Source organism: Schistocerca piceifrons, chromosome 1, assembly GCF_021461385.2.
Source record: "Schistocerca piceifrons isolate TAMUIC-IGC-003096 chromosome 1, iqSchPice1.1, whole genome shotgun sequence".
Classification (NCBI taxonomy): Eukaryota; Metazoa; Arthropoda; class Insecta; order Orthoptera; family Acrididae; genus Schistocerca; species Schistocerca piceifrons.
Window position 1 is genome coordinate 39203719 of NC_060138.1, and position 14852 is coordinate 39218570.

General features: G+C 45.0%; 1 protein-coding gene across 1 annotated transcript in view; it reads left to right on the plus strand.

The window, feature by feature from the left end:
* LOC124775118 (mucin-20-like) overlaps positions 1 to 14546 on the plus strand; it is a 157264-nt gene extending 142718 nt beyond the window's left edge. Inside the window, exons 2-3 of the mRNA XM_047249991.1 lie at positions 8223 to 8350; positions 14382 to 14546. Coding sequence (XP_047105947.1) covers positions 8223 to 8350; positions 14382 to 14546 — 293 coding nt within the window. The remainder of the gene's footprint in view (positions 1 to 8222; positions 8351 to 14381) is intronic.
* The last annotated feature ends 306 nt before the right edge of the window (positions 14547 to 14852 follow it).

Sequence of the window (14852 nt, forward strand, 5' to 3'; positions counted from 1 at the left end):
GTAACAATGCAGGTTTCTAGTGCCTGTAAATTATTACCTTTGTTAGTATTTACCTCTGTTTTGTTGAAACAGTTTACCCACGTGTTGATCGAGTGCTACATATACAAAAAAGCAAGCCACACTGTTGAAAATAACTTCTGCATCATTTCTTTAGGGAAGACACTCCCACCACGCCTCCCAGTGATTCAAATTTTTGTGTTAACAATGATGCTGTTTGTAGTGGATTTGTTGTTGTTGGTGGCATTTTATCTTCTTTGATAAAGGAAGTGGGGAAATGTAAGCAGTGTGATGGTGTAGGCTGTCTGGAAGGGTTTGGCATCAAAAGTAGTTCTGTGTACATCCTCCAATAAATAACCTTAAAAAGGAACTTTGAACATTGTCCATGATACATACGGTGTAACTCTAAAGTTAGTGCCTGCATGTGTGCAATACAAAAAGGGGAAAAAGGCTACTCAAACATTTTGTGGTTTGATGGACCTACCTCTTCCTCAAACTAGGTTCAACAAGTACATAAAAATACTTTTAGGTGCCTTGACTGTTGTGTCTAAAACATCTATGAAACGTGCGGTAGAAGAAACTGTAAATATTATTGGAACCAGGGACTTTTCTGTTGCACTTGATGGGACATGGCAATGCCAAGGACATTGTTTCTTGAATGGTGTATGAAGTGGAACTTCTCTGGAGAATGGAAAAGTTTTTGATGTTGAGTGCTTATCTAAGTACTGCCACACCTGTGATGGTAACACTGGACATACTGAACATAAGTGTTCTAAGAATTATGGTGGCTACAGTGGAGGTATCGAGTGTTATGGAGCTCTAAAATTATTTCAAAGGTCAGTGGCCATTTATAATGTTAATTATACGAAGTACCTAGGCGATGGTGACTCTAAAGCTTTCAACAAAATTAATGAGTTCAATGTCTATGGTGATACCTTGGTAACAAAACTGGAGTGTTGTGGACTTATGCAAAAGAGGATGGGTGCTAGATTGAGGAAGCTATGAAGATAAATGAAAGGAAAGTTGCTATTGGATGGAAAATCTGTCTGGCCAATGCAGATTGACAGAAATTGAAATAGACCTTAATTCAGAGGTGCAGGTCATCTAATGGCTAGTCCATAACAATTCTGAAGATGTTACAGCAACGAGAAAAGCTGTCTCGGTCACCTACTTTCATGAGTTGCCCACAGATGACCACCCTGTTGACGGACTTTGCCCTAGAGGAGCAGACTCTTGGTGTGGTTATAATAAAGCAAAAAAAGTAGTCAAATATACTGTTATAAGTATTCTCTTCCTGAGCCTGTTATGAATAAAATAAAGCTAATTTTGAGAGATGTGAGTGATCTTGTTTTGCTTAGCAATTGTTTTCATGGGGGCACCCAGAATAAAAATGAATGTTTCAACCATTGCATATGGGAAGATAACACAAGAATGCTTTTATATGACTAAATACATTAAAAAATGGTGTACTAGAGGCAGTGATATGTTTCAATGATGGAATGATGGGAAAGTTGGAAGCTCTGAGAAATTTAGACATAAAATGTGGATCTAATATGGAAGATCAATTGCTCATGTGTGACGGAGAATGGGTGCATGAAGCTGAAAGATTCAGCTCTTGAAGTTACTGAAGAAGCAAGAAGTGCTAAAAGGAGAGCCAAGAGGAAGCTTGAAGGAGAAGAAATGCTGCAGGATGAAGAATATGCTTCAGGAATGTTCTGAGGTACGATTTAATTGTTCTCATATCTTCATTCACAATTTCCCACAACCTGTATTTTTCAGATTTCAGGTACAAATATTTCCTAAAGATATATAGCATTGCTCTAATTTTTTTCTTCAACTTGCAATAGTCCATACGTAGGTAGTAGACATAAGCTATATTGCAGAATCAACTTTATAGAAAATGTAACATTTTTATTAGGAAAAAATTGTAAAGGTTAAAATGTAAGAGATAATGTTTTTATCCTTTTAATATACATAATAGGTGGAATTAAATAGGTCTAGCACCTCAGCCATCATATTGTGCATATCTGGTAAAAATTTGGCCTCCTTCAAATGTGTAACATTGGATTAAATGGCACCTCAATTTGAGGAAGCATTTTGGGAAAAAAAGTTGCATCAGTTTCTATGTAATCTTTTTGAATAACCCAAAGCAGGTTCAAAAATATTGAAAATACTTTTAATTTGTTTAGAAATTGTGCTGCATTACCTGATATCAACAAAAAAAAAAATCTGTGAAACATATACAATATAAACAGTGCCCGAGAGAAATAGGTGTTGATTTTCACATAATATGGAGCCGGAAAAGTATCCTGTATAATTGAAGGCCAGGCACTGTTAAAATTCAGAATTCAGGAAAGTATGTGTGATCAGAATGTATTCATTTTTTGATCACTTCATATCAGTTTATCCCTCAGAATTGACTGATTCTGAATAGCTTTGTAAATGCATTCCCCTACACTTCATTTTTATGTGACTAGTGGAGGGAACAGAAGAGGAGAGTGTTTCAGGATTCAACAAGGGAGACGATTAGGGAGCTGCAATCACAAATATGAGCTTATTCATTTTTGACAAATGGGGAAACTGCAACTTTAAATAAGTCTGAGGAAGATACTGAGCTCCAGGTGAATAATAATGACGATGATGCTCTGACTAATACTCACAGTATGATTCAATTATTCGTGGAAGTGCCTGTAGCTAAATGGAAGAAACAGGTAGAAATATTAAGGTGTTACGTTGATCTATTTTAAAAAACACCTCGGCTGATCAGATGTTGCACTTGTTGAACTGTAGTTAAGAATCATGAGTCATTCCATAGCATATTGTATCCAGTACCCTTGCCCTAGAAAGCAGTGGTTAATAAAGTAATTATGGGTAAGTTGGAGAATCAAGTAATTTAACACTCAGATATTGAATGTTCTAATCCAATCCACACTGTAGAAAAAAGGGATTTCAGTGTGCATTTACTAACTGATGCTTATGGTGCAGTGATGTGGTTTACTGTAAAATGAGATCAACTGGAAAATGAAGGTATAGCTGGAAAAATACAGACTTTCTGTTGAATGGAAGATGTTACCTGTTTAAATGAATACCCTTCAGTCTGTCAGGATCATCAGCGGCCCTTATAACAGAACTTACAGAAGTTCTAAGAGAAGAATTTTTAACACACTCAGCATTATGTAGGTGATATTCTAATTAGTGCTGCCTTTAAGGAGAACATTTAGACATTCTATGCTATTTAATTTAAGCATTTAGTGGCATTTTGTTTTTGTTTTTGTTTTGTTTTTTGTTTTGGTTTTAGGGCGCAAAACTGCTATGGTCATTAGCGCCCAGTCCGTGACTTAGGAAACAGTAAAAAACCGAAAATGGAAACCAGCAGCAATGGGAACGAAAGTCATAAAATTGGAGAAACTAAAAGCAGAAGGAAGGCTTAAAAATCCACTACAGAAAGGCGTTGGTTGTCTGCAAAAAAAGCTTCAAATGACTGACGTCATTTCACTGGCACTAATAAAATCGAGAACGCGATCGGCTGAGCGCGTGTCATCTGCTAAAATCGACGATATATCAGGCGATAACTGTAGACGGGAGCGTAACGGATTTAAATAGGGGCACTCAATTAAAAGGTGTCTTACTGTCCACAGCTGAGAGCAGTGGGGACAGAGTGGGGGAGGATCGCCGCTTAAAAGATGCCGATGGCTAAAAAGACAGTCGAGTTAAAATTACCTCCTCCCGACGACGCGTTCGGGAGGAAGAGGTCCAAGCACAAGGAAGAGCTTTCACGTCCCGCAATTTATTACGGGGAAGCATCAACCAATGAGCGTGCCATAAATGTACAACACGATGACATAAAACGCTCCATAGATCGGCGAAGGGAATTGATTGAATAGCTGGCCGAAGAAGGGAGACTGCAGCCTTGGCTGCAATATCAGCCACCTCATTTCCACAGATACCAACGTGTCCCGGAAGCCAGAGGAACGCCACCGAGACGCCCCCCCAGGTGGAGCAAGCACAGACAGTCCTGAATCCGGTGGACCAGAGGGTGCACAGGGTAAAGAGCTTGGAGACTGAGGAGAGAGCTGAAAGAATCTGAGCAGATAACGTACTGTATCCGCTGATGGTGGTGGATGTAGTGGACAGCCTGGAGAACAGCGTAAAGCTCCGCAGTATAAACCGAACATTGGTCGGGAAGCCGAAAGTGATTTGGGGTGTCGCCAACAATATAGGCACTCTCTACACCTAACGATGTTTTCGAGCCGTCAGTGTAAATAAATGTGGCTTCCTTCATTTGTGCACATAGAGCAGCAAATGCCCGGCGATAAACAAGTGATGGTGTACCATCCTTGGGATATTGACAAAGGTCACGGAGCAGGCAGATCCGGAGATGGACCCAAGGCGGTGCTGTACCCCAAGTTGTCAAGAAGGTTTTAGCAAAGCGGAAGGAAAGAGAATGGAGCAGTTGACGGAAGTGGACTCCCGGTTTAGTGGAGCATGAGTCACATTAAAGATGGATAAATAAGAATTCACCAAGTCACAAAACAATTTCCTTTGGCACGTTTCTTTGTGCAGAATCAAATCTGATCTGACAAAAATAGAACCAGAGAAATATTTTGCTGCACCAAAATATTGTAGACAACTAAACGTCACACAGTACATTTAATTTATATCACAGTTTTCAACCTCAAAATTGTTTATCTTCACAAGTCTATCTCCATTTGGAAATGGAATAAGAAATATCAAGAAGAATTTAAGTTAATTAAAAACCAGCTGCGTGAGGCACTGATACTTCATCATCCTGATTTAAGCAAAATTTCTACGTTGGCTCTGATTTTGCTTATTTTCCCTTGGTGCAGAAATGTATGAGGGTAACTGAGTCATTGAAAATTTTACTGTAGCATTCACAATTAGTGTACTCACTAACTCACTCACATACTCACTGGGAGAGTTAGTACATAGGTACTGAAAGAGATGCACTTTCCACGGGAAAGTGTTGCTGTATCTGGTATGTCATTGTTACACATAATAGAACACTTTGATTCTTACTAAATTGGTAACTACTAACCAGCAGACCAAACCCATTGAGAGTTAGCATTTGAAGGTTGAGATTTTTAAATTCAGTGTATACCAGAGCAACAAAAATAATATCTCAGCAAAACCAAGTGATAATTCTTGTTGAGATAGATTTAGGAGGTGAGCATCTTACAGAAAATTTTTTATGTAATATCAGATGGGAGCAGGTGGTTGTTGAAATTCATAAGAGGAATAATAAAAATATGGTGATCCTGATGCAGAAAACGCTTTTAATTCAAGCATTATATTGTTGTTGTACAAAAAAAAAAAGAAAAAAAATTGTGCTCAATTATAGTAGAAGAGTAGGAGAGTAGGAGCTTTCAAAATGTGGCTGAACATTTTACGTCAACTGCATTCACAACCACACCCCCCTCCCCAAACAATGAAGTGTGGGAGCCTAATTAGCAAATGTAAAACACAAAAAGTTTAACTCTCACCTCCTCTCATTTTAAAACCTGGAAGAAGTAGTAGCATTTATTTCCCATCTCTATGGTGTTGACCTGTGTCACTTCCGTGCGCAGGTCACTGGCAGTACCTCCATTATTTACCAAATTTAACATGTTTTTGCTTTTATATTCATTCAATAAGAAATTTTTGGATTAATATTTAAAGAAAGATACATGAATAAAACAAGAGAAGAGTAAAAATTATCTATAGAGCAGATATCAAATTTTCAGTTCATGCAGAATATAAAATGTAACAATATGTACCTACAAAGAAATGGTGTTCAGTTACTACTACCTGAACAACTGTGTTCCTCACATTTGCAAATATTTGAAAATCCATATGAAATTTGGAATGGTGGTCAGGCATGTGCTGACTGTGGATGAAGGATGTCATTGACAAGATAGTTGATGAGGGAGCAGGTCGAGGACGTATCGTCGTCGTCTTTTGGTCGCTGTTCTTGCCTGGGTAATGTATTAACAGCTTCAGCGTATGATGTGTCATCTGTGTGCTGAAGTGTTCAGTGCATCAGTTTGGAACTTGGTAATGTGTATTCATTCTGAATACTTATTTTTGGTGTTGAATAGCAATTCAGCAATAATTATTACAAGTGATGAATTTCTCCTGTCAACGTTGTGCCACACAGCACAAGCACACTGGTGTACATTCAATGCTGCCTGTGCATGCTCTGCTTCTTCTGACTGCACTGATATTTCAAATTATATTTATTACACTATCTATAATATTAGCCTCTGTAGTTGTCAGTACATCCCTGTCCTAATAGCCTGTTACCATATCATCCAGTTTAATGTTTGACATTTATTGGTGTTTTGCAATTTGGTCATTGACTTTCCCTTGTGATTCTAATATTTCTTTAGAGCACAATGCAAGGTTACACAACCAGACACCTACATTAGTAGTGGAAACACTAAAGCAACATAATTTACTCGAGTGGAACTATATAGTTCCAGAGGCCTCAAACACAAATTATATATACATGGAGACTGAAAAGAATGAAAATTAAATATGAAAGGCAGGATTTGAACGCAGGCCTCCTGCTCATTAGGCAGATGTGCTAACCACTATAGTTAATAAGATGTCAAAGTGGTTTTGCACAACCTCACCAATTATCTTCCATGCTTCACTCCTCAATCGGAACTCCCATTCATGCCACAGCCCACTTGGTATTGCTCATAAAGTAACAGCATTTCATAGATTCCCAGTATGTAGTTCGTTACTATAAAATCAATGGAGAACACAGAAACAATTGTGGTTTCATGTGCTTATTTTCACTTTACAATTTTGTTACTATGAACAAAAGAATTAGGTTTCACAGTAACCTGACAAATGCCAAAAGATGAATGAGATATGGACAACAGGTCCCACAGCTGCTGGCTCCTTGTCAGATCTTACTGCTGCAGCAGGTAAGCCCTCTAGTGCTCCAGTACTTTAAAGTAATTAAAGAGAAATAACAGTCGTGACCTCAGGAGAATGCTACCCCATGATGATTCCAGGGGTACCAAATCCCCCCAAGCCATCAGAATCAGAACCCAATTTCATCAACGTTCTTCTAGTTCAAATGATGGAGGTCGAACAAAATTTTGGTCATCAACAGAGGATAGTACAACAGTAGCAAACAATGGAGGGTGCCATAATGAACAACATGACTCCCAACATTATGACAAGCTCCTATGGGTACGATCTTTTTCAGATTCAATATATTCATCATACAATTTGAGAGATCACAAAAAACTTGCATGTAACAGACTTCAATGGTTTTCAGTTCAAACTCTTCTTTTCTTGCCTGGAAATTTCAGGTATTTAGGAATGCTGGTAGTAATATCCACCTGAGCACTTTGATAGAGCAGTTTGATTCCTCACAGTCTCTCTTGTGCCCTACCTGTCGCAAGCTCAAGTTTGATGTGCAGGTCCTTAGAAGGGGAATTTAGTATCAGAATTTGGCCTCTTCCATACAAGTCACATGTCCTGTCATGTGTTCCTATTGACTTACTGATTACAACCAGTATAAGCTGATATCAAACAACATCATGCCCAGAAATTTCCAACATTATGGCTTTTTAGAAGTCTTGCCCATTACCTCAGATACATGGTTCCAAAGAAATAATAGTTTCTGACAATCCATGTAGTCCTGCAAAACTGGTTATCACATATTTGACAAAGTTACTTGTAAGGCTAAGACACATGATACCAGAAAACCATTGCATGGGTGATATTTAAGCATTCCAAACCTTTCTACATGAACCATAATTTGTTAAATTGGGTTCCTGAGTGATAACATCAAGTAGCTACGGAGGGCACTCAAATATCTTGCTTCAGCCATACAGACCAAATAACTGAATCTCACTCGGTTATGATATTTATATACCATCCAATTGCCACACACATTGGCTCCTGTATCCCCTCAAAGGAATAAAAACAAGTATGTCAGTTAAGTTCAGCAAAAACAGCCGTGACTATGTCGGTGTACATACCTTGTAAGTAAATTTTTGAATGTCTCGTCTACAGTTGATGCATATTATACAAGCAAGCTATTGTAAGGATAATATTTAAGCATTTCAAAGGTTTCTACAAGAACAGGAGTATTACAACTTGAATTTTTGATATTGATTCTTCGGTCACTGATGGAAGCTAGAGGTGTTGCCACAGCCATACTTTTTTGGTTTTTTTTTTTTTTTTTTTTTTTTTTTGGGTTTAAGGGCGCTCAACTGCTGAGGTCATTAGCGCCAAGTCACTGTTGTTAGAGCACATGGAATCTGTTACAACTCAAGGGGTTGGGGGGACACCAGAAGGACATGACAAAGATGCAGATAAAATAAGTAAAAAGGTTAAATGTCTTTGGACAAGCCAGTTAAAGTTAGAAAACGCAGAATACGAGCAGCTGCTCGAGCGTCATCAGCTAAAGCATCCGTTAAAGTAGATGGCAGGGACAGGACAACACGAAATTGACTAAAATGGGGACACGACAAAACATGGCGCACTGTTAATGCCTGACCACAAGGGCACTGCGGGGCTGGGTCACCGGAGAGCAGGTAGCGGTGGCTAAACTGGCAATGCCCAATCCGCAACCTGGTCAGAAGGACCTCCTCGCGCCGAGATGGTCGGGAGGATGTTGTCCATACAGTTGGGAGCGGTTTTACTGCCCGGAGCTTGTTTCCTGGGAGGGATGACCAAGCATCCCACCACAATGACACAAGCCTCTTACATAGATCCCCGCGAATGTCAGATGACGGGACACAATGGGAGGCTGGCCGAGGCAGGAGGACTGCAGCCTTGGCTGCAGCATCCGCAGCCTCATTCCCAGGCACTCCTACATGTCCGGGAACCCACAGAAAGCTGACAGAACCACCATTATCAGCGAAAGAATGGAGGGACTGCTGTATCCGTTGAATCAAGGGATGGACCGGATAGGGAGCTCCAAGGCTCAGAAGAGCACTGAGTGAGTCAGAGCAGAGTACGTACGATGAATGGCGGTGGCGGCGAGCATACTGAACGGCCTGATGGAGAGCAAAAAGCTCGGCCGTAAAGCTGGAACATTGGTCGAGGAGCTGGTATTTAAAGGTGGCGGCCCCAACGACAAAGGCACAGCCGACACCATCATCAGTTTTGGAGCCATCGGTGTAAATAAAGGTGTGACCGGCAAGGCGAGCACGAAGTTCGACAAACCGTGAGCAATACACTGCAGCCAGAGTACCCTCCTTCGGGAGTGAGCTGAGGTCGAGATAAATATGAACCGGAGCCTGGAGCCAAGGTGGTGTCGAGCTCTCACCCTCTCTGAAGGTGGTAGGGAGGGCAAAATCCAATTGTCGAAGCAGGCGACGGAAGCGGACTCCAGGGGGCAGCAGGGCAGACACATACAACCCGTACTGACGTTCAAGAGAATCGGCGAAGAAGGACTGGTAAGAGGGGTGGTCGGGCATAGACAACAGCCGGCAGGCATACCGACACAGCAGTACGTCGCGCCGGTAGGTCAATGGTAATTCTGCAGCTTCAGCATAAAAACTCTCGACAGGACTAGTGTAGAAGGCTCCGGTCGCAAGACGTATCCCCCGATAGTGGATGGAGTTGAGCCGGCGTAAGAGGGATGGGCGAGTGGACGAGTAGACGAAGCTCCCATAATCCAGCTTCGATCGGACTATGGACCGATACAAGCGAAGCAGGACAGTGCAATCCGCTCCCCAAGATAAACCGCTAAGAACTCTGAGGACATTAAGGGAATGTGTACAACGGGCCGCCAAATAAGAAACATGTGGAGACCAACACAGTTTCCTGTCCAACGTGAGCCCTAGAAACTTAGTTGTGTCCACGAATGGGAGAACAACGGGACCGAGATGTAAGGATGGCGGGAGGAACGCTTTATATCGCCAAAAGTTGATACAAACCGTCTTCTCTTCAGAGAACCGGAAGCCATTTGCCACGCTCCATGAGTAGAGGCTGTCTAGACAACGCTGAAGGCAGCGCTCCAGGAGGCATGTTCACTGGGCACTGCAGTAGATCGCGAAGTCATCGACAAAGAGAGAGCCTGAGACATTAGGTGGAATGCAATCCGTAATTGGATTGATCGCGATAGCAAAAAGGGCTATGCTCAAGACGGAGCCCTGAGGCTCTCTGTTCTCCTGGAGGAAGACGTCGGACAATACGGAACCCACATGTACCCTAACTTTCGATCCGTTAAAAAGGAATCAATAAAAAGGGGCAAGCAACCACGTAGGCCCCACCTGTGCATAGTGCGGAGGATACCTCCTCTCCAACAGGTATCATAAGCCTTCTCCAAGTCGAAGAACACGGCTACCGTTTGGCGCCTTCGCAAAAAGTTGTTCATGATGAATGTCGACAAGGTCACAAGGTGGTCAACAGCGGAGCGGCAGCGACGAAAGCCGCATTGGACATTAGTAAGTAGTCGTCGAGATTCAAGAATCCAGACTAACCGAGCATTAACCATGCGCTCCATCACCTTACAGACACAGCTTGTAAGAGAAATGGGGCGGTAACTAGAAGGAAGGTGTCTATCCTTCCCGGGTTTGGGTATAGGAACAACAACGGCGTCACGCCAACGCCTGGGGACTTGACCTTCAGTCCAGACGCGATTGTAGGTACGAAAAAGGAAGCTTTTGCCTGCTGGGGAAAGGTGAGCCAGCATCTGAACGTGAATGGCATCTGGCCCCCGGAGCAGAGGATCGGGGCAGTGCAAGCACACGTTCGAGTTCCCGCATAGTAAAGGGGCCATTATAAGTTTCCAGATTCAGCGAGTGGAAGGAAGGTCGCCGAGCCTCTTCTGCCTCTTTCCTGGGAAGGAAGGCAGGGTGGTAATGGGCGGAGCTTGAAACCTCCGCGAAAAAGCGGCCAAAGGCGTTGGAGACAGCCACAGGATCAACAAGGACCTCATTACCTGAGGTCAGGCCAGGTACCGAGGAGTGGGCCTTAATGCCCGACAGCCGGCGCAGGCTACCCCAAACGACGGAAGAGGGAGTAAAACTGTTACAGGAGCTGGTGAAAGAGCCCCAACAAGCTTTTCTGCTGTCTTTGATGATTCTACGGCATTGCGCTCGGAGTCGTTTGTAATCAATACAATTCGCCAACGTAGGATGGCGGCGAAAGGTGCGTAAAGCACGTCGTCGAGCACGGATAGCGTCCCTACAAGCCTCGTTCCACCAGGGGACGGAAACGCGACATGAAGAAGAAGTAGTACGAGGAATGGAACGTTCGGCAGCATTGACGATAACAGCCATGAGGTATTCGACCTGACTGTCACAACTGGGAAAATCGTGGTCCGGAAAGGTCGCCAGGGAGGAGTAAAGTCCCCAGTCAGCTTTCAGTATGTTCCAGCTCGAAGGACGTGGGGATGGGGTGTGGTGCAGGAGACGAACGACACGGGGGAAGTGGTCGCTCGAATAAGTGTCAGAAAGGACATACCACTCGAACCGACGGGCAAGAGTGGTAGAACAGATCGAGAGGTCCAAGTGGGAGTAGGTATGAGTAGAGTCCGAGAGGAAAGTCTGGGCGCCGGTATTGAGGCAGACAAGATTGAGATGGTGGAAGACATCCGCCAAGAGTGAGCCTCTGACAGGAGGCAGGAGAGCTCCAAAGGGGATGATGGGCATTGAAGTCGCCAAACAATATGAACGGCGGAGGAAGCTGAACGATCAGGTGCATCATGTCAGCCCGACTAACAGCAGATGACGGTGGAGTGTAGATGGTACAAACTGAAAAAGTAAAAGCAGAAAGAGTAATGCGGACAGCTATTGCTCTGAGTGGGGTGGTCAATGGGATGGGACGGTAATAGACATCGTCCCGAACGAGCAACATGACCCCACCATGAGCTGGGATACCGTCCACAGGGGTGAGGTCATACCGCTCCGAGGTATAGTGGGTAAAGGCAATACGGTTAGTCGGGCGCAACTTGGTTTCCTGGAGACCGAGGACGAGCGGACAGTGCAGGCGGAGGAGCAGTTGTAATTCCTCCCGATTAGATCGAATACCTCTTATGTTCCAATGAAACAACGCCATTGCTAGTCAAAAAGTTGGGGGAACGAGACGGGGGAAGAGCTGCTCACCTAGACGGCCACGGAGGGCCAGGTTGCGAGGGAACAACGCTACAACCGACGGGAGGCGGATCCGGTTCCATCAACTCGTCACCAGCTGTGGCCACTGTCCCTGGTAGTGTAGAAGGGGCCGCATCATTTGCCGACGAAAGGCCGGCGGAGCACCTGGCAGCAGAGCGTCCCGGCGAAACTGAAGACGGCCGGGAGCAGCGACTCACGGATGAAGCGTCAGACGACGCGCGCTGGGGTGGAGAGGGGGATAGAGACTACTTCTTGGAGGCCTTCTTGGAAGGCCGAGGAGGCACAGGGATGGTGGGCTGGACCCGAAGAAGGTCCTCATGCGCGGGGTCCGGAACGTTTCCTCGATGGACGCCTGAGAAGAGGATCGCTTCTCAGGTGGCGTGGGGGGGGGGAGGAGGAGGAGGAGGAGGAGGAGGAGGAGGAGGAGGAGGAGGAGGAGGAGGAAGAAGGGTGGCCCATGGGGCAAAGGGGGTGGGGGCCACGTGGGAGGAGGATTTGTAAGGGAGGGATATGGGAGGCATGGGCAGAGCACCCTGATGGGCGGAGGAGGCGGAGGGGGGGGGACAGGATAGGGGTGAGGATACCGCGGAAGGAGTGGACACAACTGAGGCAAACGAAGTGGTGAATGGCATGGGATGAAGGCGGTCATACTTCTTCCTGGCCTCAGAATAAGAGATCCGATCCAAAGTTCTGATTTCTTGTATCTTCTTCTCCTTCTGATAGGTGGGGCAGTCTGAGGATCTAGGCGAGTGGACGCCAGGACAATTAATGCACCGAGGTGGTGGGATGCATGTACGTTCCTCACGAAGAGGACGTCCACAATTGCCACAAAGGGGCTCAGCCTCACACCGTGACGACATGTGCCCAAAGCGCAAACACCTAAAACAGCGCATAGGAGGCGGGATGTAAGGTCGCACGACACACGTCACACCGGTAGCACATCACCTTTACCTTCTCCGGGAGAACGTCCCCCTCGAAGGCGAGGATGAAGGCCCCGGTGTCGATGCGACAGTCTTTGGGGCTGCGCTGGACTCGCCGGACGAAATGCATGCCTCGGCGCTCCAGGTTGGCCCTGAGCTCCTCATCAGATTGTAGCAGGAGGTCACGATGAAAAATAACCCCCTGCGTCGTATTTAGTGCCAGATGTGGGACAATGGATACTGGGATGTCCCCTAGGCGGTCGCATGCCTGGAGCGCCGCCGACTGTGTGGCGGAGGTGGTCTTGATAAGTACGGGCCCTGAACGCATCTTGCTGAGAGCCTCGATTTCCCCAAAGATGTCCTCAATGTGCTGAACAAAGAACATGGGCTTGGAGGCGGCGAATGTCCCCCCCCCCATCGGTTCGAGAACAGACCAAATAGCGGGGGAAGTACTTCGCCCCAAGCCGGCGGGCCTGTCCCTCCTCCCACGGAGTGGCCAAGGGGGAAAGGGCAGGAGAACCAGGACTAGAAACGGTACCTTTTCTTTTGAAAGACTCGGCCGCAGAGCGACCTGATACGTGTTGACCTTTCATCTGCGAAACGTCCACCCCGATACCACCCACTCCGACAAGGGGCTCTCCCCATGGGCGCCACCCAGCCACAGCAAGGGCCACCTGGCAGGATGACCATTGCCGGGAGTCCTGATGCCCCAAGGAGACGGGCATCTACTCCTTGGCCGACGTGGGGAGGGTGCAGCTCAGGTATCGGCAGTACGATCCCTGTGTTGTCAGGGGGCTACAACCTAGAGGGTACATGACGACCCCACCACAACGGGCTGGCTACCGTGCTGGATTTCTGGTGCCATGGAAAGTCCATCATGATCGCTGGGGCAGATGGAGATGCACTATGGGCGTAACTTGGACAACCCATCAGGCGTTTAGGCCCAATTTGAGGAATAGTGGGTATGGTTACAACGCCGGTACAATACTGAGTGCCAAGGTCTTAGTGCACTTAGGACCAGTGGTACACCACGTAAGGTGTCCTTCCCCAAAAGGCTCGTACTTCTGTAGAATTTTGAAAAATGGAGGTCAAACCCCAAGAGGGCCATCACATGGAAGGCTGAAACGGTTGAAACTCCTTTTAGTCGCCTCGTACGACAGGCAGGAATACCTCGGGCCTATTCTTACCCCAGACCCGCAGGGGGGACGGCCATACAGACCAAATAACTGGAAATCAAAGATGAAGATTCCCAAATGAGTATGATTCAGAGAACAGTAGCCTCAGAACCCACAAATGCACAATAACAACAATTATGGCAATATGTTCAGTAGAAACAGCAATGAGTAAAAAAAATTTGTCGAGATTGGATCTGCAGTATGAGGAAGTAATCCTATGGGAGACAGTACCTGATAACAACAAAAGCAACAACAATAATGACAACAATTACAATGATGATGGAACAGATGATAGCCTAGTCAAAAGTAAGGGGAGAACACATGATGATGATGATGATGATGATGATGATGATTTGTTTGTGTGATGCTCAACTGGGCAGTTATCAGTGCCTGTACAAATCCTTAAATTTAATCAGTCCAATCTCACCACTTTCATGAATGATGAAATGATGAGAACTATACAAATGCTTATTCCACATGTGGGGAAAATACCCAACTGTCCAAAGAATCGAACCCAGGACCCTGTGATCCAGAGGCAGCACTATTAGCCACTAGATGGGTTAAACAGAACAGACTTAGGAGCAATCACTTATTACATCATGGTGATATAAGGGGATGGTATCTGATATACATTGTTTCATTTTGTATACATCTACACCTACATAAATACT